Genomic DNA, 22,875 nt, shown 5'->3' on the forward strand with positions numbered 1-22,875 from the left:
ACATATTCCCTGCTTACTGCACATAAGAAATAATAACTCTTTTCCATACTTCTCTATCCTTGACACCTTATATCCATCAGAAGTCGCAGCTACAAAGAAAAATAGGTTTATGAATGAAGGCCAAAATGGGGTCTTTTGAATGGAGAGGAATAAAAATACATTAAAGACTTCCTCAAAATTGATAAAGAAGGTTAGATGGCAACTTTAAAATTGATTACTGAGTAAGTTTGCCAGTTCTGAGTCCATGGAGTCTGATAATATTTGGTTTAATGCCTGATTTTTCTGTCTCTCTTAGGTTGGAACATAACAGTATTGCGGAAAACATTCACCTTCCAAACCTGATCTCTTGACAGCCTTTTAACAACGTGTCCATATTCTAGTCCGTTAAAAAGGTTGTGATTGCAACCTTAACTCTATTTACTTTTTGGCATAGAAGAGGTTAATACTAATTCTCATTTTTGTCATAATTTTTTTATTTCTGCCTAAAAAATAACAACAATGTATCTTAATCTTTATCTGTATCTTTACATTAGTTGTGTCTAAATATGGAATAGGACTTAACAAGATCACAAATGAATCCAATGTTGAAAACGAATGTTACTGGACGTTGATTTAATGTTTTAAAGCAGGGAACAAAAACATGTTGAGGAGGTGTTTGTGGGATAGTTGTACTGTTGGTTATCACATGCTGGAACTAAATCTAGACATGGTATCTTATGTTTATCATTTTTGAGTATTGCATCAGAGGGTATATATCAGATTGTGTACAACAATATGTAATGTAATACTTTGTCATGTTCAATAAAACATTTGGGGAAAAACCAAAAATGTTTGCTAAACAAATAATATTAATATCACAATAGTAAAGTTATGTTAAATCTGGGAGTCTATAAATGTGTGAGGTAGCTTGCAGACAGTCTCTGGTTTGATCTATCTCACACACCCTTTCTGAGATGAACCATGAATTTTGTTAGAAACCACACTAGGTCTTGCAGTGTGAACAATGTATGCATGTTTGAGAGCATTGCATTTTGGGCCAGCATATATGTGCTTGCAATTCCTCAGTGGTTAGTTTGTCCATGCCTGGTGGACCATGACTAATAGTGGTAGTGAAGGGTAGTCTATGCTCTAGTGGACCATGACTAATAGTGGTAGTGAAGGGTAGTCTATGCTCTAGTGGACCATGACTAATAGTGGTAGTGAAGGGTAGTCTATGCTCTAGTGGACCATGACTTATAGTGGTAGTGAAGGGTAGTCTATGCTCTAGTGGACCATGACTAATAGTGGTAGTGAAGGGTAGTCTATGCTCTAGTGGACCATGACTTATAGTGGTAGTGAAGGGTAGTCTATGCTCCAGTCTGCCAGCCTCAGTCTCTGATTTTCATGCAGCTGATGGCAGGTGAAAGATGCAGGGGATGCATATTTTCTAGTGAGGCATCATTTGGCATATAGTTATCAGAATTTCCAAACCTCTAGTCCAAGTCTGTATAAAGTGGATTACTTAAAATAATTTTATCACTGGTTAAAAATCAAGCAACTTATGCTGGTGTGTCTCTATAAATACAATATCCATTGTGTAACCCTTGAACTAAAAGCTTCAGAACACTGTCCTAGGTACAATCCGGAGCTGGCAAGGGGATCATGGTGCATCTGACTTCTGCTTTGGAAGAGACTGGATGATACACATCTTCCAGATGGGCTTTGGGCTACTTTATTACTGGACCATGTGGCAGGAAATGCCCCCACTCTGGTTGCCAGCACACCCCTACCTCTATACTATACATACAAGAAGGTACTAGTGGTCCCCCGAATACTAAGCAATGGAGTTTAGTAGATCAAGGTTGTTGAAAGCAAGGTTTAGAAACATAAATCAGGGCATTTTTGTACTGGAATAAAATATGTATAGTTTCATTACCTGCTCAGTTATATTTAATTTTATGTGTGGCTACATTTGAAAAAAAACAGCATCTCAACCACGGCATTTCTTCTTAAAAAATAGTCAATGCTGGGTTCTGGTATTCTTCACTTAATGCTTCGTTGTGTAATTGATTGACACCTGTAGAGATTGGATGTCACATCTATGCAACTCATGGGAATACTGTCTCTATATGAATGATGTCATTGAGACACAAAGGATTTGAGTATAAATGTTGTGAAAATCCCATACAGAATTTTAGCAAAGAAATTGCATAACGTGGATATAAAGCGTGTCTTTGGTTATGATTATTATAATAGAAATCCTAGTCTATATATTATAAATCATAATATAATATGGAATCGGAGATAATCTATTTTAATGTGATGTTTTGGTAGCCGCAGTTTGAACACATGGCAGAAGTTGTCATCCCTGAGGACTGAGGAGTTCCTAACGCATGAAGCATATGTAATTTTTGAAACAGTTTGCAGTAATGATGATAACCAACCTTTATGGATATTAATGCCAAAACCCAACTACAGTAGCTATAGTTTACAATACATAAGACGGAATATTAAAATCGTCTATTACTTTGTTAAATAGATATTTACTGGGTAGCAAACTTTGTAGATGAGTATTAGTTTAGTCATAGCACTCTGCAACCTCATTGCATACGAACTATTATCAGTAATTGAAGAACTCAACCCACTGCATAATTACCTGTATTGAAGTGTGTCATTTTATTAGAAAAAGGCATGGCCACAAAATCTAAGACTATACGCTATTTATCAGCAGCACTGTAAATGAGCATACAGTTTGAATTTAGATGACCTACACATTGAGTTAACAAAATTGGAAACACGAAAAGGTCAAAAGAAATGAATGAAAAGACTCAAAAGTGTAATCTCAGCCCCACGCAGCACCAATAGTATTCTTCATTTTAGGACTTTGTATGAACAGGGTGGCAAATAATTTTGCAAAGGAATTTACAATTTAGTACACTAAAAAAAAAAGATAATTATGTTAACAGATAAAAATATGGAATTTAAAAAATTAACCCTATGGTTACACCTTTTCTCAGGATCCAAATGAGTATTCCTCCCGATTACATTATTGCAGGGGTGCGCTAGAGAATGTTACGTGACCAGGTAGTAGTAGGACTACAGCAAGGAAGGGGAAGTGGAGGATAGAAGAGGCAGAACAATGTTAGCTTCATGGATAATGTGAGAGTGAGAGCGTGTATGTGTCTGTAAGTGTATGGTCTTAGAGAAAGCATGTGTAAGCGTATATTGTGCATGGTGTTGGAGAGTGTGTTAACATGAATGTGTGTGTCAGCATATGTTGTTTAGAGTGTGTATGTATGATAGCATATGCTGTTAACATGAGTGTTAGACGAGCAGAGTGGCCTCTGCACAGCGCCCTCATAGGGAGCTAACTACAAGCGTCTTACTGCTTGGTCTTATTCACAGGATGAAAAACATTAGTCAAAGGAATAATGTATTATTTCTCAAAAATATTCTACACTGGATTCCTGATGTAGAAGCACGATCAAGTGGCTTTTCATAGTCTCTATAGAGAAACATGCCTACGCTAGCTTGCAAGGTCACAACATTAAATAATAGACAGGAACATTATTAGGAAAATAAAGTAAGTTCACATGTATGGTGGAAAAAGTAGTCTGTATTGATTTTTTTTGTTTGTTTTAAAAAAAAAATCATAGTTGGTCTTTATTTTGTAAATTATCTACATCTGTCAGAAATCATTCTCATTGAAATATTAAAATAAAACAAGCAGTAACGTTTTTGCAGATCACTAATGTATCTGTCTCTGCTGGCCCACTCTGCAGTCATGATAACTGCGTGTTCCTTTCTTCCACCCTCAATACTCATCCAAACCTGACTTTAATTATACAGTTTCTATTTTTTCACAGCTGATAAATAACAGCAGGATTGTTATGTAGTTTGTGGAAACAACATTTCTTTTTTAGACACCCATTCCAAAAATTCCTTCTTTAGATACTTTTACTTGCCAAAGCAAAAGGTCGCTCTAATACTTCTGGACTGATCATGTCTTTCTTCTTCACTCACTTTCTTCTATACAAAGATACAGCTCTCTCCTGGATCTCGTCATACCTGTCTAACCTGTTCCTACTCTATCAGCTTATCTGGTAAGATAGCCTCACCTCTTCCACTATCTGTTGGTGACCATCTCTCCCACTTAGCAGACCATGCCTTAGGATCAACTGTGACTCAATCCTCTCCTTCTTCCCTCACTAGATCATGCAGCTTGCATCGAAAAAAACATTTCTTAAACTGCCCGTTTCTTACCCAGGAAGCCAAAAAATCACTGGTCATTCCCTAATCAGTTCTAGCTTTTTCTACAACACTGATTTGCATTCCTCTTGACTCTTTTCTCTGCTATCTATCTAAAATGCTGCAGCTCAGCTTATGTTCCTCATACACCACTCTTCTTTACTCTGTGAAGCCCTCCACTGGCTCCCTATTACCTTAAGAATTAAATGTCAAATCTTTGTTCTAACATATAAAGCCCTCCATAATAGTGCTCCTCCATATAATTCTGCCTTTACAACTAAATACTTCCATACTTGATCCTTACATTCTTTCCACCTCACTTATGCCCTCTTCATTTGCATGCACACAAGAGTCATGGTGCCGCATACCTCTGGAACTTGCTTTCAGCTTCCCAATGTTCTAGAAAAATCTCACAGCCCACTTCTTCAGAAAAGCATGCCATCTCTGTAGCTAGTACCTACCTAGCACTAATACAACCCCGACAGTACATCTCTTCTTTTCCCATACCGTTTGTTTCTCCCTCTAGATTGTAAGCTCGCGAGCATGGCCCTCTCGACCTACTGCATTGGTTTCTCTTAGTCCATCAATTATAGTTTTGTCATATATCCTGAATATATGTATTGTAAGAAACACTGCATAAGTTAATAATAATAATAATAATAATAATAATAATAAACTTCACTCCAATTTCAGTCCTACCAGTGACTCTCTTGATTAGCATCTAGAAGAGGTGCAGGGAAATCCGGGTCTATGTGAATTCAGATCCCTTTTTTTATTCTCCTTGTCAATCTGCACATATAGCGGAAATTCGGAATGCCAGGTTATGATGTCATAACCTTTCACTCTTTGGCATTTATTCACTTAAGAGGACGTTGGCAGGAGGCTTGTAATTTAAACTCAATTCACTAAGCAATATAAAAGGCCATTCCTGGGAGATTTCTTCTGCTAAAAAGACTGAATTGGCCCTGTGTAATTCATACATTGGTGACCTTCTGCAAATCTCATTGATTGAAATATGCATTACACAGGGCCATCAATGCTATTCTTGGAGTAGAAGCTCTTTGGGGTTGGCCCTTCATAATGTAAAGTGAAGTCTGTGAAACGTAACTATAACTCTCCTGCAAGCTCTCTTGCTAGCCCCCAACTTTAGGGAGAAAATGCAAGAGGTACGTGTGGTCCCTAGTATGTCTCAACCAGATGTCTATAGTAGGAAAGCCCTGTCACCAATAATACTGTTTTATCCTCCAGTAATCCCTTGATCTATTTTGTCCTCATAATGCAGTATCTGTTTTATCTTATAATTAATTATTAGCCTCAGTTATAATAGGATAATAAATAAGTTAAATGATGTCATATTATTATGTTCCTATACCAATAACAAATAATATTATGAACATCTGATACTAATTAGTATAGAAACTATGCATCACACCCCTGTAAAATAGATTTGTTTTTATTTAAGATAATTAGTGTTTGCTTACAATAACCTATTCCCAAGCTAGAAAATGGAGTTGAATAACATTGAAATCTAGTTTTAGAGATTAAAAGGGTGATATCCAAGCTATTACTCGTTCAGGATTTTTGTGCCAGCTGTTGCCTAGTTGGATTAGGCCCATAAAGGCAAGCGGTCCCCAGCGGGAATGTTCAATAGGCCAGTTACAAGTGCAGGAATATGACATCCTATCCAAGTGCTCCTTAGTGAAGATGGCAGTCATGGAAGGGGCAGTTGAGGCACTGTCCTGCATCAGGCCTAGGGTAGTGCCCAAGGTAAAAAAGCCACTGCTCTGCGCAAAACTATATGTGGATCCATCTGTGGCTAATTAATTCTGACAGTTCCAAAGAAACGGGATTATTTTATAGTTACATCATCAAAGGGATGGAACTTTCAGATCAGAAGATTCCACTAAAGGCAATTAGGGAGTGTGTAACCAATAGCAAGCATTGCAGGGCTCCAAGTAGTTTTCCTGCTATGGGAGCACAGAGAACTGGTCCCCTTGCCACAAGAGATCTTTTTTCTATGAATTGTACAGGACAATTCTTGTGCTACATTGCAATGTCTAGTACCATACAGTTGCTGTAAAGACTGCATGATAAAAGTTGGTGGAAAGCACTGTTTGGGGGCAGGCAATCATTTCCTAGCCTGCCCTATGACCACTTTAGGCCTGATGATGTCATATCCTGGCACTTCTTGTATGTCAGCATATGTAGACATGTAGATCTGTGCCAATGTGGATCACTCTGCACTCCATAGGGTCACCAGGAACTGCTCTGGACCCTTCTCTAATATTGACACGAAAGTAGGAAGCCTCAAATGTTTGAGAGCACTGACACTTGGGTGCAGTCTTAAACTTTCCAGAACTCAGCAGACAAGGAAAAACAATTTGAAACATTTTAATAAAAATATGAAAAAAATCAATGCAGTGCATGTTATCTTGGTTTTTAAACATTGCAGAGAGCGAATAGGGAGGGGTATTTTTCATTGTCTTGTCCCACTGAGTTCAGGGACATTCTGTTAGGAGAAAGTAGACAAATTAGGCATTTGTCAAGTTAATTATTACAAGTTTCCCTGATAAATAGATAGAACTGGCCAGCTGGCAAAGGAAATCACAAAAACAACTCTGTAGTAGCCTTCTGGATTGGAAAGTAGCACATTAATTTAAGATATGGTAATGCCAAGGAAAGAAAATAGCACTGGCTTTAGTGTTTAGCAACGAGCCTATACATTTCCTTCTGTCAATAACGTGGGAAGACACAACTAAAAAGTCATTTGTACCTGGCAAACGCAAAGGTCTCATTGTGACAGAGATTGTATTTTACCACAGGCTGCTTTAAAATTCAATCTGTACTAAATATCACTGCCGAAAAAAAATATCTAAAGCAATAAGGACTTCCAGAATGTAGTGGAAGAGGGAGCACATTAATATGTTTAATTAAAGGTGACATTTTTGAAATGAAATAAGATTGTTATTTTGCAGTTTTTCATAAAATCATTAACAAAAGTTCCTAATTACATTTTTTTTTTTAACATCATGCATTATTACTGCCGTGTTAGGCATGGCTAGCAGTCCAGAATGCATATTATAGATTAGCAATAGCTAAGAGATCTGAAGCAATTAGCAAATTCATAAATAATACAAATTCCTGCTAATGACCAATAGACTGGGATGTGGGGAGTTTTGTTGGTCTGTAATATTTATTCAGATTTAGCCATACCTTTAAACTTTTCTAAACCTAAAGATCTTTAAGGACTTATACAGAAGTTGAGGCCGGACAAAATGATCTTGGAAGTACAGGGTTCTTCATTTTTTTCAGCTTTTTACAAGGATACAGTATTTACATTAGGATCAAAGGCAGTAGTGATTTTTTTCTGGGGAGTTTAAATAGCATAACATCTGAAATCCAAAAAGTTCAAATATTTCCTTATACCCAGGAGTTATGTTAAAGTATCCGAATATTTACAAAACATTATCATTACATCCCGTGATCATAAAACGACTCAAAAACATTTAACCTTTTAGTATGGCTATATGGCTAGTTTGGTCTACTGGGTGTATGGTTGTCTATGATTATGGAAATAGGCTATTCAGTTGCAATCAATAGTAGTCACTTAGAAGGCTAAAAAGCTTTTTTTAAGCTGCTTGTATGAATTTATTGCCTTACTTAGTATAAATAGTGAAGCCATTATTTCTTCTGCTGTGTTGTAGAAATAATATGTTACAGATTTACCTGTTTGCCCGTATTACAGATTATACAGCAGATGTAGTTTTTTGTTTTATTAATTAATTTATTAATTTTCTCAATGTGGCACCCATAAGGGAGAAGGTACAGATATAGCTTTGGTCCTGTAGTTGGTCTGTGTAGTTAAGAATTTTATGTCGTCCGGAACAGGAATAGTGATGCATCTATCACATGTAATGTAATTAAACATTGTAACAGCTGTTTAAGTCTCCCCAAGAAAAACACATTAGGTACAGGTGCCCGATCTTGTGTAATAATCTCTATAGTGTTCTTAGGTTGTGAAGTAAAGAAATACTCTTGTAGACTGCGGGCTCCAGTTGGATATTCCTGGACAAAGACTTTGCCAACATTACTAAATAATGTCTGCCTGTAGGTCCACTTCTAAATAATGTCTGCCTATATAGAATTCTATTCCACTGAAATAAGGCTTTAATTCACGCTAAGTCTTTTTTCCCCTCAAGCAGTTGATACTTCACCCTCTTTGAGCATATTTTATCATCTTGCTCTATCTCTGGGTAACATTTACTAAACCTAAGTTGATCCCTAACATGATATGCAAGTTTTCAAGTACCAAGTTGGGTCAGATGCTTGGACAAAGCCATGAGCTCATCCAACTATTCTTACTCTTGCTAAGATGTCAATGCATTTGGTTGTGGGTACCAGCCAAGATAGGAACCAGAACTAGGCTTGATCACTTTCAGGAAATCCAAAATGTAATGTATGCTTTGTGTTTATGAGAAAACAAACAGTTTCTTGTATTCTAAGGATCACAACAGTCCAGATCTTTCAATAAACCTAGTGAAATTCTAAACTGAAACTGAGCAAGAATATAGCATGAGCTTCTGATTGAAACTGATGAAGCTTGACACTTATTTATCACATGGGAAAACACTTTTCATAAAGTGCTTGCCTTGCAAGCTACAAGTAATGTGGACATTACGGAAGAGAACCAAAAAAATAAAAATAGTCAATGCAATGCAAGCTGTTGGGCCCTAAACTGTTTATTTCATGCTGATATGCAATACTAAGAAGTATATAATATGAGCATCATACAGTATATTAAAGTATTCAGGTAGATGGCAGTATTCCTTTTGCATTGAATCAGATACAAACTTTGGCTTATTCACTCTCTGTTAGAGCAATCTAAGGGAGGGAAGCAATATTTTTGGGTCTGTGAAGAGGGTATAATTCATCTTCCTATTAAGGCAAGTCAACGGCATGCTGACTTTCATGCAATTCTAATTAACCCAGAAAGCAAAATTAATTTCAAACTAATATCCATCCCATTGGCAGGTAATTAATTTTTGGGAAGATTGTGTTAACATAAATTAGCACTAAATGTGAAATAAAATAAAATCCATAATGGAGATATGTCACACAGTAAAAGAGGCCGGTTCCATTGAATGTAATCGAATGTTGTCTCAAGACAATGCTTTAAGACTGACACCTTAGAGATCCAGCGTTACGAAAAGCAGATCCATTTAACCACATCAGTGCCGCACCACTACTTCAGGGTTTTTTAATTGAAACATATAGCAGCAAACTAAATCACATAGCAATGAGATGCTATGTTTTAATCATAATTATGTTTGTTAGATAACCACTAATTGCACTGGTAAATAGCTTGAAATTCATTGAAGCCTTCTAATGTGCCGTTCCCATAAAGTAATAAAATTAAGCTTAAGAGATCCCAGGCATACTTAGAAGTAGCACAGAAGCTACTTGGCTAACAAGGAGGAAATGTGAAAACAGTGTCCTTTCATTAGGTCACTTAATAAAAGGTTGCATTTCATACTGAATCATTATGTTGAAAAGGTTGAATTTTTTACATATTCAGTCACTATTAGTAAACTTGAATCACTGATCACATTAAAGGATCTACAGACTAGGGTGAAGTAAGAATTCACCCAAAAAATGTATTTTGAGATTGGCATTGTCAGCTGAGACATGCATTGACACAGTGTTATCCTACAACCCAGTTACTTCTCTTATAGCTGTGTCTGATGTTTTAGCATCAGTTGAGTATGTCACGTCTGTGAGTATCTGTGGTTAAGGATATTTGCAAATTTAACATAATTTATTTATGTACCATGCTAAGGAGAGAACCAGGCTTGGACTGACCCTCTAGCCAAACCAGCAAATGCCTGGTGAGACAATGGCGCTACAAATATACCTTAACCACTGTTTTATGCGGCAGATCCTGTTCTTCAGTGTGTGTGGCTGTTTACACATGGCCATGTGCTGCCGGAGCATAAGAGAATGCAGTTGGGCAGCCATATGTATGCCCTTTAGCCGCCACTAACCTTTAACCCCTTAAGGACCAGGCTGTTTTTTTTACTTTTTGTACCCTTTGGGACCAAGGCTGTTTTAACACTTTTGTGGTGCTCGTGTTTAGATGTAATTTTCTCCTCAACCATTTAGTGTACCCACACAAGTTATACATATTTTTTTTTTCAGGACAAGAAGGGCTTTCTTCAGATTTTTGATCATCTTATCTAATTTCCTATAAAAAAAAATAATAAAATATGATAGAAAAGCACTTCTTCTCACTTATTATAAAAATATTTTACTCATCCAAAAAAGCTAATGAAAAATCCTGCTAAATAGATTCTGCTATTTATCCTGAGTTTAGAAATACCCAATGTTTTTATGTTATTGGGCAATAAGTACAAGTAGCGTTTTGCTATTTCAAAACCATTTTTTCCCCAAATTTGGTAATTCTGCCCCATGTGCTATTTCGGGTATCTTTAAAGCCGGCCAATGCAATTTACCCCATCAAAACTAGACACCTCAAGGTATTTCAAATGCTGGTATTTTAACCCTTTCCATGCACTAATTCTACAATCCCCCTTTGTCAAACTTTGTGGTAGTAATTTATTTTGTGGGGTTTTTTTATCACAAAAGTTGCACTGCAGGAAGGGATTTACAGCTCCAGGTATACGTCACTTTCAAACAAGACCCCAATATGTGTTCAGCAACTTCTCCTAAGTACAGTGATACCCCCATGCATGGGTTTGTCAGGTTGTTTGGGAGGTAAAACGCCACATTTAGGAAGTGCACATTTGTTAACTTAGAACTTTTACACCTGGTCCTACTGTCCCCCTGTCCTAATACGGCCATCTTTGAAGCCGGATAATTCCGTTTTAACCCATCAAACCATGTATTTATAAAAACTAGACACCCCAAGGTATTTCAGATGCTAGTATTTTAACCCTTTCCATGCATGATATTCTACCATTAGCCTTTGCCAAAGTTTGTGGTAGTAATTTATTATTTTTTTTTTCCACCCAAATTGTCACTACCAAACAACACCCCAATATGTGTTCAGCAAAATCACCCTAGTACAGGAATACCACCCATACATGGGCTTGTCTGGTGTTTGGGGGCTAAAAGGCCACATTTGGGAAGTGTGCTCCCCCCTCCCCATTTTGGTCAGTCTGTACATGCCCTATCTTTGAACCCGGCCAATCCAATTTACCCCATCAAACCATTCTTAATTTTTAAAATTAGACACCCCTTGGATATTTGTAATGCTTTTATTTTAACTCTTTCCATGTCAAGATTTTTGGGAAGATGCAGTGCTAATTTTAGCACTTGCTCATAACAATAAACTTTATTTTTTTTAACTTAATTTATTTTATTCTTTTTGGACCTTTTTTACATTTCACTGGAACTGGATGGTTCCTCTGATGCATAATTATTTTTAAATGTTACCACGTTTTAAAAAAAAAAAACAACCCATATTTTTTTTTATTTTATTATTTTGAAAATATTTTACTAATAACATTGTGATTAGAAAGCTGGGCTCCAATGACTTGCATGGTTGAATGCAATACCTGTATTCAACCTGCAAGTGGAGCCAAGAGTTCTCAAGATGGTCTGGACCAACTCCTTTATTTTTTTAAAGGACGTACCCGCCATCTTGGGAGTGGCAAAATCACTTGCAGTGGCAGTTGTGACCCCTCTCTGGAGCGGTCACAGCACATCCTGGGGTGGGTGTTCGGTGTTGCTAAATGCTTCATTATCGAGGCATTTTAGTGATACCATTGAAGTTTAGAAGGTGATTGTTGATCGTCTCCTAAACTTTTAAAATGGGCGTCCGCCACCATACAGTGTATGGTGGATGTTGACACCCATGGGGAGGGGTCAGACATTGAGGCATTACAGAAACACAGTTTAAGTGAAGAAAGTTATTGACATCGAGGCATTACAGCAACACCATTTAAGCAAAGAAAGTTATCGTTACCTGATCCATTGTGCCTGACGTGCCTGGGCTGTCATTGGACATTAAGGGGTTAAGTGCCAGGGCAGTAAGAACCATCAGAAAATGTTTTTTTCTCTTGAAAACCAACAAAGTAAATGTTTATCTTTTCTGACCTTGGGTCACGGGTGTAAACCTGAATTTTGTATCACCTGACAAAATATGGATGAAACCTGAATTGATTAAAGAATTATCTATTGGCAAATACGGGGCATTCTGTAGCCAGAGGGTTCTTTTGTTTTGAATAGTATTATAGATATCTTGCTGTACTTGTTATGACCTGCATACCTATTGTACAGCACCACGGAATATGAATGCGCTTTATATAAAACAATAAATATATTATTTATAATAATATTAAATAATCATACACAATGATGATGATAATAATAATACACTGTTTATATTAATTATGGACCTTTCAAATGCATTTCAATACAATATTTTGTTGCCATAACACATTATAAAAGAATCCCTGTTTGCTTTCTATTGATAATATTTTGCTTGTGTCAACATACCTTTTGACAATGTGGCTGCAAAAATAAGCAAATAGAATCTGCAAAAAAATCCCACCTTTGATACATTTAGGTCAAAATGTACTATTCCTTAATTCAATGATACACATATTTCAAGAAAGTAACTTTTTAGCACAGACAAAATTAGCATTTTATCCTATTCAGCATTTTTTTACTTATATTGTCAACATATAAACAAACATAAAATGGAATCTTCTCCTGTGGTTTATTTAGACAATTTATTTGCTAAAAGATCTTGATTTTTGTGCATGTTGTAGCACAAGTAAAAATAAATAAACTTTTCCCAAATATTTTGCGGTTCAGTACACAAAATAAACTAAACAGAAAATTAATTAATATAACTTTGCCGTAGATCTTAGCTTCTATATGTTAAAATATTTCCCTAAACTGAACCAAATATCTCCAAAGCAATTACAAACATTGACAAACAAAAATTACAAGCTATAGTTTTAACAAAGTAATTTAGATAAACCTGCTAAAACCTGTGACAATTGCCAGCAGTAAGGATAGTGGCATGGGAGGGGGTGGCTCTGGGTAATATATAACATATATTAAGTAATTTAGGAAGGGTGTACACATACAAGCATACCTGGGAGCTCTCTTGGTACGACCCAGGGTCTTTGGGTGAAACTCTGCTTCACCAGGTCTCTTTGTCAGTTTGTTCTTTTTCCAAGCCGGGAAGCACATCCCAGCCACATCCCAGCCACATCCCGTCGACTCCTTGCCCCTTTACCTCCCACTAAAGGCTATCTGGGTCCATCCCCACCCTTACATACAACTAGCCATGCCCATTTACAGAGCCACCCCCCAGAAGAGAGAGAACTCCAATTAGCCTACCCTTAAAAGTACAATTAGCATGTAAAATCACATTATTTCAAGACAAGAAACAACATGAGTTCACCTCAAACTAATCTTATTGATTTTTTTGATTGGGTCACTAAAATAATACATTAAAGTGGTGCAGTAGACATTAATTATCTAGATTTCAGTAAGGCTTTTCACATGTCCCACGTAGAAGACTTATCAATAAACTCCAGTCTCTGAGTTTAGATCCCAATAATGCTTGTTTCTATGTTTGGGCACTGGTGGCCCCTTTCTGTACTTTGGGACCTTGTGGTCCCTTTCCATATTTTAGGGTCTGATGGCAAGCATTGTGAGCATGGGGCAGTAATGCTTGAGAGGCATGGGGAGAGAGGGCAGAGGGCTTAGACTTTATGTTTGTACTGGCCACAAAGATTTCTGCTGGTGGTCCTAACTATGAGTATAAGAGCTAACAATTTAACATAGACATTCAATATTCTCTATCACTATTTTATCTGTTGAGTAATATGATTGTTGTGATTAATAAGATGCCAGCAGCAAACGAAGACTAGAAAAATAGCAGGATTAAAATACAAGGCATTGTGAGAAATATAGCAAGATGGAAAAAAAATCTGTGCCCGTAGAGTAAAATAACCTAGAAAATAATACCAAATCAAAAGGACACCCTGAAGGTTTCATTTGTTTGTGTGGAAATGGAAATTAAGTCAGTGCTGCTTTCTTTAAAATGGAAAAATGACCTCAAAGTCCAACAATTAAAGACCGTATTATGTGCCACAGGAAACAATAACGTGAGATGTGTTCAAACTGTAAAAGATGTTCTTCATGATAAATTATTTTTCCATTTTCATTTTTTACACCTGACCACAGTACATAGTCATGTAATGTAGTGTGCAACATCAGTAAAAGTTTGTTATTAGAAGAAAAATAATGCTGTTTATGTCGAAATTCTTAAAATATATACACTGATAATAACAGTAGAACATTACAGAATCAGTCTATCTAGCCTGCCCTTTATTAATCACTTTTTACTTCATTTTGTAGGTTAGTTTTATGTGCATTCACAGCTTTCTTGATTAACTTACTCCGGTAGCCTATTCCTGGTAGTCTATAAGCAGTCCTGGATTGGCTATCCGGCACACAAGGCAAATGGTGGGTTGTTGGCTAACAGTGCCAAAGACCTTTAGCTGTGGTGTGTGGCCAATGGCTGGATATGCCCGGCGACATGCTAAAAGAGAATAAAAACGTAGTGTGCAGCCGTACATATCCAGCCGTGGGCTCCAATTAAGTCAGGAGTCCGCTGGCCTTAAAGTGCCAGTGCCTCCTCACCCTCCCCGGTCCAGCCCTGCTGTTAAGTGTTTATAAAATACTTTTTAAAATGTATTTTAATTGAGCCCCATAAGATTGAAGCTTTAAATCGGCTATTCTTTCTCCATTATGCACTCTTAAAACATGTTTCAAATTGCTTCTGTTGTACACTTTCTTGTTACAAAAGCTGTTTCTTTTTTCAAATACTAGCTTTCGGTGTTCAAAAGAACTAACATGAATCACCACATTGGATTACCTACATTCTATTTTCCTGTAGTACAATACCCCATTGTTCTTGAAGTGCCTGAATTACGTGAGCCAATAAAATGACAGTGTTATTTGGAGCCATTACAAATCCAAGATGGAGATCTCGTTAAGTCTCAGCATTATGTAGTGAAGTATTGATAATATTTACTATTTGGGCTCAGCTAGGCTTGCCTGTGGAATATCGATCACGTTTCAAGCTGACATTTTTTTTAAGATTAATGTAAAAATAATTTTCAACATGTGTTTTTAACTCTTTACATTTCAATCAGCAAAAGGTAACAGTTTGCCTTTAGAATAATGTAAGGACTAGCAACCGACTGTACTTTATAGTCACAATTAGTTAATATACATGAGTCTGTATGTGTGTTTCTATACATGTAAATATATACATACATATGTATATATATATGTACTTCTACACACCGACGAAAGCAGGCGCACAGACACATGCTGACAGGAATTTAAATTGTGAGGCAGATTTCTTAGTGTCCCTTTAGCTATGTGGTACATTGTGATTTTATGATTTATGCACTATAATTTGTTCTAGCAAACACTTCACGTTCCATTGCAGACCAGGAAAAATGGAAATGGAGAATGACGAGATATTTCCACTTCTGTTAGCAGTGAAATCAGCCTGTTCGAGTGGATATGAATCTACACTTCTCGAGTGACTATTCCACGCTGCTGTTTTACAAGTGCTTATTCACTGCTAAATATCTTGTGCTATGATTTCTGCATGAAACTTGAAAATGTAAGGGTATATTATGGAGTCAAGGTGAATTTCTTTTACTTGTGGTCCATTTCTCAATGAGATAATGGTATATATATAGAATGTTCCATTTATGCATGTGTGACTTCCATGAGCCGTTCTGAAAAACAGACGTTTGGAACATGGAACTGACAAATTGGCCATAATTCATATTGTGCTTCCTAGCAATAACTACATCCAGTCAATGCAAGGGTTAACATATTCATGAGCTAACACATGAAGTCAGGGCAGACTAGGTGGTCTTATCTGCTGTCAATCTATATGTTTATGTTTCATCATTTTAGTTGTTTTTAGTTGTGTTTAGTTTTGATAAAGTTGACCCGTTTCCTGCCCAAATGCTCACTTGACAATCATGTGCGAAGAAAATGTGATTGTGGTGGAAAGTGGTCTTAAAAACCACAGCAGCCAAACAAATGTTCCTGCTGATGATAGGGGCTCTTAGGATGAATACTGCTGGACTTGCCCACGTTATTGATGAATGGTTATAGAAGATGCAAAGAAAACCATGCCTTTTTTCAACTGGACTGTATACATAAAGAAAAAGTATTTTAACCTTTAAGCATAGCAGGAGTTCAAACCAACCATATTGCATGTATTTTGACTATCCATGATGGGTTAACCATGTGTACCTAAAATCTATTGAGATGAGTCTATGCTGTTACTTACTTCCGGCTCCCAACCACTAAAGGTTGTCTGGGGCAGGGACCCACACTCCAGGCCACTCCTTCATGAAACCATTCACCCTAAAAAGGGACACCCTGGGTAGCCTAGCTTTGCAAGTGACGAGGAATGATTAGTAGAGATACAAAAAATAAATTAAAAATCATGCTATATAAAAACTATAAAAAAAAAATCCGAATTATATTATTTCATGATTTGACAAGCCTCTCTTATACTCCAGTGCTTTAGTACATGATTATACTGCTTTAACATAGGTTTCCCACTTCCACGAATGTAGCCTGCTTTGTATATAAATGTATACCTGGGAACTATGCAGATCTTACCTGGGGGCTTCAGAAATCAGACCTGATTGCCAGGCCTAAAAGTCAATTTGTTTATCTCTGGAAGGGGGGAGGGGTGACATTTGTCCACATCGTCTCTCTGCCCATGTTCTGCCCACTCCTCATCCCTTTAAAGTCTATTTAAGATATCTTCATCTTTATGTGCTGCCAGCTCTACCCCTGCCTCTTCTATGAAAAAAGAAGAAGGGAGCACTCTAGTAGAGGGGCTGCACTGGCACGTTCCCCAGCTATGTCTCAAAACATGGAACTATTAAAAACAAAATATCGAAGAACCCACTTGTGAAGCAAGAGCCCTTGAGGCTTCTCCTGCACCTCAGAGGCTACAGGGGGCTGCACTACGTCCCTATCCCCTTGGTATTGCCAATAATGTATGTGGTAAAGTACGCTTACAAAAAGCACACACTATCTGAACATCTCTAACTCATCACGCAATCATAATTAATTTGACAATCTTAACTACCTTTTATATTATTAGAGAAACAAAGTAATATGCTTTGCGCATTAGCATACAATTTAAAAATGTTTCTTGATTCTGCTGCAGATTATGGTTAAATGAAAAGATTTCAAAATGTTTATAATAATAAAAAAACACTGTTATCTGAAAACAGATGAGGTGCTGTCTATAAAATAATATATTCAGCTTTGTTTTCTTAAATGTGCCTTTTTTTCCTGAAAGTCATTCTAAAGTTGGTGTAAAAATACTCAACGCAACCTAATAAAATGCTGTGAATTCAAACTTTTCTTGGCAAGCATAAAATTAAAAAATCACAGTTTTTTTTTAAGCATAACTATTTGCCCAGAGGCATCAAGCTGTTAGTGTGTACAGAAGGGATTAAAGTGAGTCTCTGTGTTGGATGAAATATAAATTACAATGATACTACTGTCAGTCATAACCAAAAGAATCCTTTTTGAAGAATTCCCAAAATGCTGAGTCTAGTATATTTCTTCAGAAAAGAATAGAATACATAATTTATTAACAATATTTATCCTATGTAATGTATATCGATATATAACCTTGTATGTAAACCTCATAGGAGCTCTTGAGAAAAAAAATATACCGTGTTAATCAAAGTGTGTGTGTACAAGGAAGGATTTCTTACTGCTCTAAACATTTATCAAGATTCATTTCTGTAGTGGTGGATAGAGACAGGGCATTTGTACATTTTGAAGTAATAAATATCAGCCATAACATTATGACCACCTGCCTGATATTGTGTAGGGCCCCCTTTCGCCGACAAAACAGCCCTGGCCCTTTGAGGCATGGGCTCCACTAGACCTCTGTAGGGTTGCGGTCATATCTGACACCAAGACGTTACCAGCAGGTCCTGTAAGTTGCAAGGTGGGCCTCCATGAATGCATCCTAGTGCCATGTGTTCTCCAAGTAAGCGACGCACACGTACACGGCCATCCACCCGACGTGATAGAAAACGTGATTCATCAGGCCAGGCCAGCTTCTTCCATTATCTGTGGTCCAGTGCTTATGCTTATGTGCCCACTGTAGGCAAACTGTGATGCACTGTGTGTCTAACAGAACCAGCATTCACTTTTTTTCAGCAATATTTTTTCAGCAATTTGAGCTACAGTAGCTTGTCTGTTGTATTTGACCATACAGGCTGACCTTTGCCTCATGTACATCAATGAGTCTCGGCCGCCTAAAACCAACCGTGTTGCCGGTTCACCAATGTTACTTCCTTGGACCACTTGACCTGGAACACCCCACAAGAGCTGCAGAGATTCTAAGACTGGGTCGTCTAGCCATCACAATTTGGTCCTTGTCAAAGTCGCTAAGATCCTTAGGCCTGCCCATTTTTCCTCCATCTAACACATCAACTTTGAGGATGAAATGTTCACTTGCTGCCTAATATATGCCACCCACTTACAGGTACCATGATAACAAGATTATCAGTGTTATTCACTTCACCTGTCGGTGGTCATAATGTTATGGCTGATTGGTGTGTATATATATATATATATATATATATATATATATATATATATATATATATACATTTACATCAGATGACTAGAATGGATATCTATCCAAAACAGGAAAGTATAGTGGAGGTGAATAATGTCCCCTCTTTTATAGGCTTAAAACATACATCCTTTTACAGATGAAGCTTCCAGTGATTTTCATTCTTCTGCTCATTAGGAGAACAATCAATATGAATGCTGCTAGGTGTCATTCTAATAAATGACCAATGCTTTTAGTAGGTGTATCGACGGAATGGTGAGTAAACATATTTTTGAAACATTCATTTCAATAAAGTAATTTTGTTAGATTACATTGATGCTTCCATACAAATCGTAAGAATAACATTGTTAAAAGTGATTTCTACCTATTGTTTTTGACCACATTCTCGACATGTTACGTTTTGGGGTCTTTAAACCTTACATTAAATTAAAATTGAACATTAAATCTCTCTTAATCCTTCAATCATTATATGTTTATAAAACAGTATATATTCTGGGCAGGTTTCAGAACTTTTCAGTGTACCTGCTTTCTTCTTTTTTTAGCGAATTATATATATATATATATATATATATATAAAACAGTGTTGTTCATATGTTCTCCCTTTCGAAGACAAACATATTTATAAGGATACTTATAAATATACAACATACAAGGCTATTCACTAATATGATGTGCCTTGAGGGGGTACACAGAAAGTAAGGTTTCCAGATGATGCTATATATTAATTATTTAAATAATTAATATACAATTAATGTACAGAATTAATATTAATGGTTAAACCTCTGTCATGTTTAAGTTCCTCAAGGACTGAAATGGATACAACTAATATAAGCCAAACATTACAGTTTTCCTGTGATATCCAAGCGGTTTTGACATTAGTTTTTTTTTTTAAATGCATTGGAATCTGGGTCCAGCTGACTTTATAATATAACTATAATAACTATTGCATGTATGGCCAAAGCTTTAAAAGAAAAATGCAGAACATTAGATAAACTCAGGTCTGGTCTGGTAGGCGCATTTAATTCTAATGTTGCATTAAGTAATTAAGTTATATAATGGTTATGTTTGGCTTTACATAACTCTATATTGTGAGGTTTTTAAAAACTAGAATACTTTCAGTAAAATCCACTGGATATAACATTAGGTATTTTTTTATTACAAAATAGATACATAGATATATATAGAGATATACCACCAATTAAGTGTCATTATATTTTTATATTCTTTTTTATTTATTTAAACATTTTAAGAAATAGCATAAACACACCTCTCTAAATATCAAAATGTGACGTACGGTATCCTTCGTATTCGCTTGGAAGAAGTAAGCGATTTCTGTTACTTAGAAACTAAATACTCACATAAAATATTGGATCATATTGATTTATACGCCTCGAAACACTGTTCTATTTTTTCTCTGCATGAAATACATTGTAATGTGAACGTTTATTTTGATGCTATGATCGTTTCAAAATGTCACGTATGGCTTCAGCTTTCTTATGCAGATTAAAATGTGAACTTGGGCCTGGATTCAGCTAAGTTTCAAGGCAATTTAAAGGTGGACTGTTTTGTACCCAATATAACATTTGAGAACAGATGCCAAACAGCTTCCTCACTGTGGCAAATTGATCTGTGAAACTGCCTAGATGACTGATTTTCTATGTTTCAAGAACTGAAGAACAATATAAAAATATTTCATTTGTTGGCGGAACTCGAGGCAACATACCTATTGCGCGGATACATGTTATGTAGCAATACTAGGGTTTGGAAAGTATATTAACCCCTTAATGACAAGGCCTGTACATGTACGGGCTCAACATGCATTGTTTGCAATGGGTTTAGGGACCGCCCATTGTCCTTAAGGGGTTAAAAATATTCAAAGTATTAAATGAATCAAAATGCTGCAACACGGGGTAACCACACCTTGGAACTTTCTAAATGAGGTGACCCTGAGATTCTGAAATAGCAACCCTCTAATAGCCCGTTTTGTGATACAAATAGCTCTGATACTGGTCCGCATGGAAACTTTGACTTGTCATTACCTAATCATACATTGAATTAAGTCACCTGCATTCAAGCACAAGTTGGGAGTCTTATGTTTGATTACAATGGTGTAGAATCCAGAGCTCCAGACTGGGTGACCCTAATAATTTGCCCCTGCGATTGAAATCCTAAGCTTTTCCAGGTATACTGTCTCCATTTGGTGTTTTGTTAGATTTTTCTTTTATACCTCACCGTGTATCTGCTTTTTTTGGATACAATTCAAGTCATATTGACGATATGTATTGACTATATCATTTCAGCTATATGTAGTAATTGAAACAGTCCTTTGTTAGAAATCGTATTCTATGTATATAAACACCTGATGAAGACAAAAACTTTGGAAGAACAAATATGCAATTGAAGGCACATGCAATGTTGGCTGGATAGATAGTATAGATTCCGTGTTCATGTGCGTATAATAGTTTGAAATGGCCCTGAAATTTACTCAAAAGCAACCCCTGTTCATTTATACACTGTTATTCAGATGCCATATTTGCATTATGATAACAATGGTCAGATTTTGTGTAAAAAAAAAAAAAACAATATTATAGGTTTTAACTGCAAAGTTGCAACTTGTTTCTCTTTGTTTGGGTAGATAATATATGATAGTTTAGGATTGCATTGATTAAAGTATGTCTCAACAGCCCCAAAACTATGTTTAAGCTCATTAAACTGTTTTTTGTATTCCAAATAAATGCTATGAACAAGATGCCATTGAGAAGTTCTTCTTTAAACTTTCTTAAAATTAGTAGGAAAAAATATTTTTTTTGGTCTCAGAATTAAGATCTATTAGTCTTTGTTAATGCAATCATTATTTTATGTTTATTTTAATCATAGAGGTTCTTCAAATGTGAAATGTCTTATGGGTGACTCTGCAGAGCTGCATGTTCTATTAACACTTAGAACTGCAGTTCAACAATTCTTTGTTGATTTCAACGGACCCCAACAGAGATCCACAATGCAAAAAGCTTCTAATTTACCAACAGTGCCTTGGAAACATATAGGCTATTTAGATTGCATTATAAAAACCTAAAATAAACAAAAATGCTCAATAAATAACCAGATGAATAGGAAAAAGTGAGTAAATAGAACTAAATATAAAAAAGTTACAATCTGAATATTGCTTGAAATCTGCTAAACAATAATGTTAGCCAAAGTTGATCTATGTGATTCAAACACATCTGTACAAGATGCAGTAACAACTAAGTATAGAGAATAAACACAAGGTCCTTTATAAAAAAAAATAAGGAGAAACCTGGATTTGTGTCTGAATGTGGAGGACGCACTGTACCTGGTCTCCAGTGGTACATTGCTGTTTAAGACCCAGCTGTCCTGAAGCTGCACAGATTCAGGAGTGGTAGCCAGGTCGTTAGACGCAGGAGCTGGTGCATGAATCTGATTCCGCCTGTTAGTTAATGAGTTCTTGTTGAGAGAGTTGGCTGAAGAGTGGTGGTGAGACAAAGTGTGGTTATGAGGGGGAGGAAGAGGAGGCCGAAGCGTTGACTGGCTGTGATGATTTGTTGGACCTAGAAAAAACATAAGGAAAAAAAAACTTTTTAGAAATTATATCAGAGTGAGGACATGAAGGCAAAATATAAATAACATCTTTCACTATAATATTATTAAAAAAAATTAATACAATAAATTAATTCTGGAATGGAGAATGGATGAGGTCTTATTTTATTGCTTCTAAAAAATATTACAGCAGACTTGGATAGACACTATTAGCTATGCAATGAATATACTTTCAAAAAGTTCTGTTCTCCATTACTTACCCATGTAGATAAGAAATTGCATGTAGTAAAATGACGATATACCAATGACCATTCTATCGTTTAATTCACAATTGAATTAATTCTTAATATTTCTTAATAAGAAGAAGTGATATCCCCAAATTAGCACAGGAGAAAATA

At 36.3% G+C, this 22,875-nt stretch overlaps 1 protein-coding gene across 1 annotated transcript in view; it reads right to left on the reverse strand.

Moving 5' to 3' along the window:
• The window catches only part of TENM2 (teneurin transmembrane protein 2), a 418,814-nt gene that overhangs the window by 232,011 nt on the left and 163,928 nt on the right, over positions 1-22,875 (reverse strand). Inside the window, exon 4 of the mRNA XM_053463637.1 lies at positions 22,254-22,488. Within this exon, the coding sequence (XP_053319612.1) occupies positions 22,254-22,488 (235 nt within the window). The remainder of the gene's footprint in view (positions 1-22,253; positions 22,489-22,875) is intronic.

The sequence above is a fragment of the Spea bombifrons genome, chromosome 4, assembly GCF_027358695.1.
Source record: "Spea bombifrons isolate aSpeBom1 chromosome 4, aSpeBom1.2.pri, whole genome shotgun sequence".
NCBI lineage: Eukaryota > Metazoa > Chordata > Amphibia > Anura > Pelobatidae > Spea > Spea bombifrons.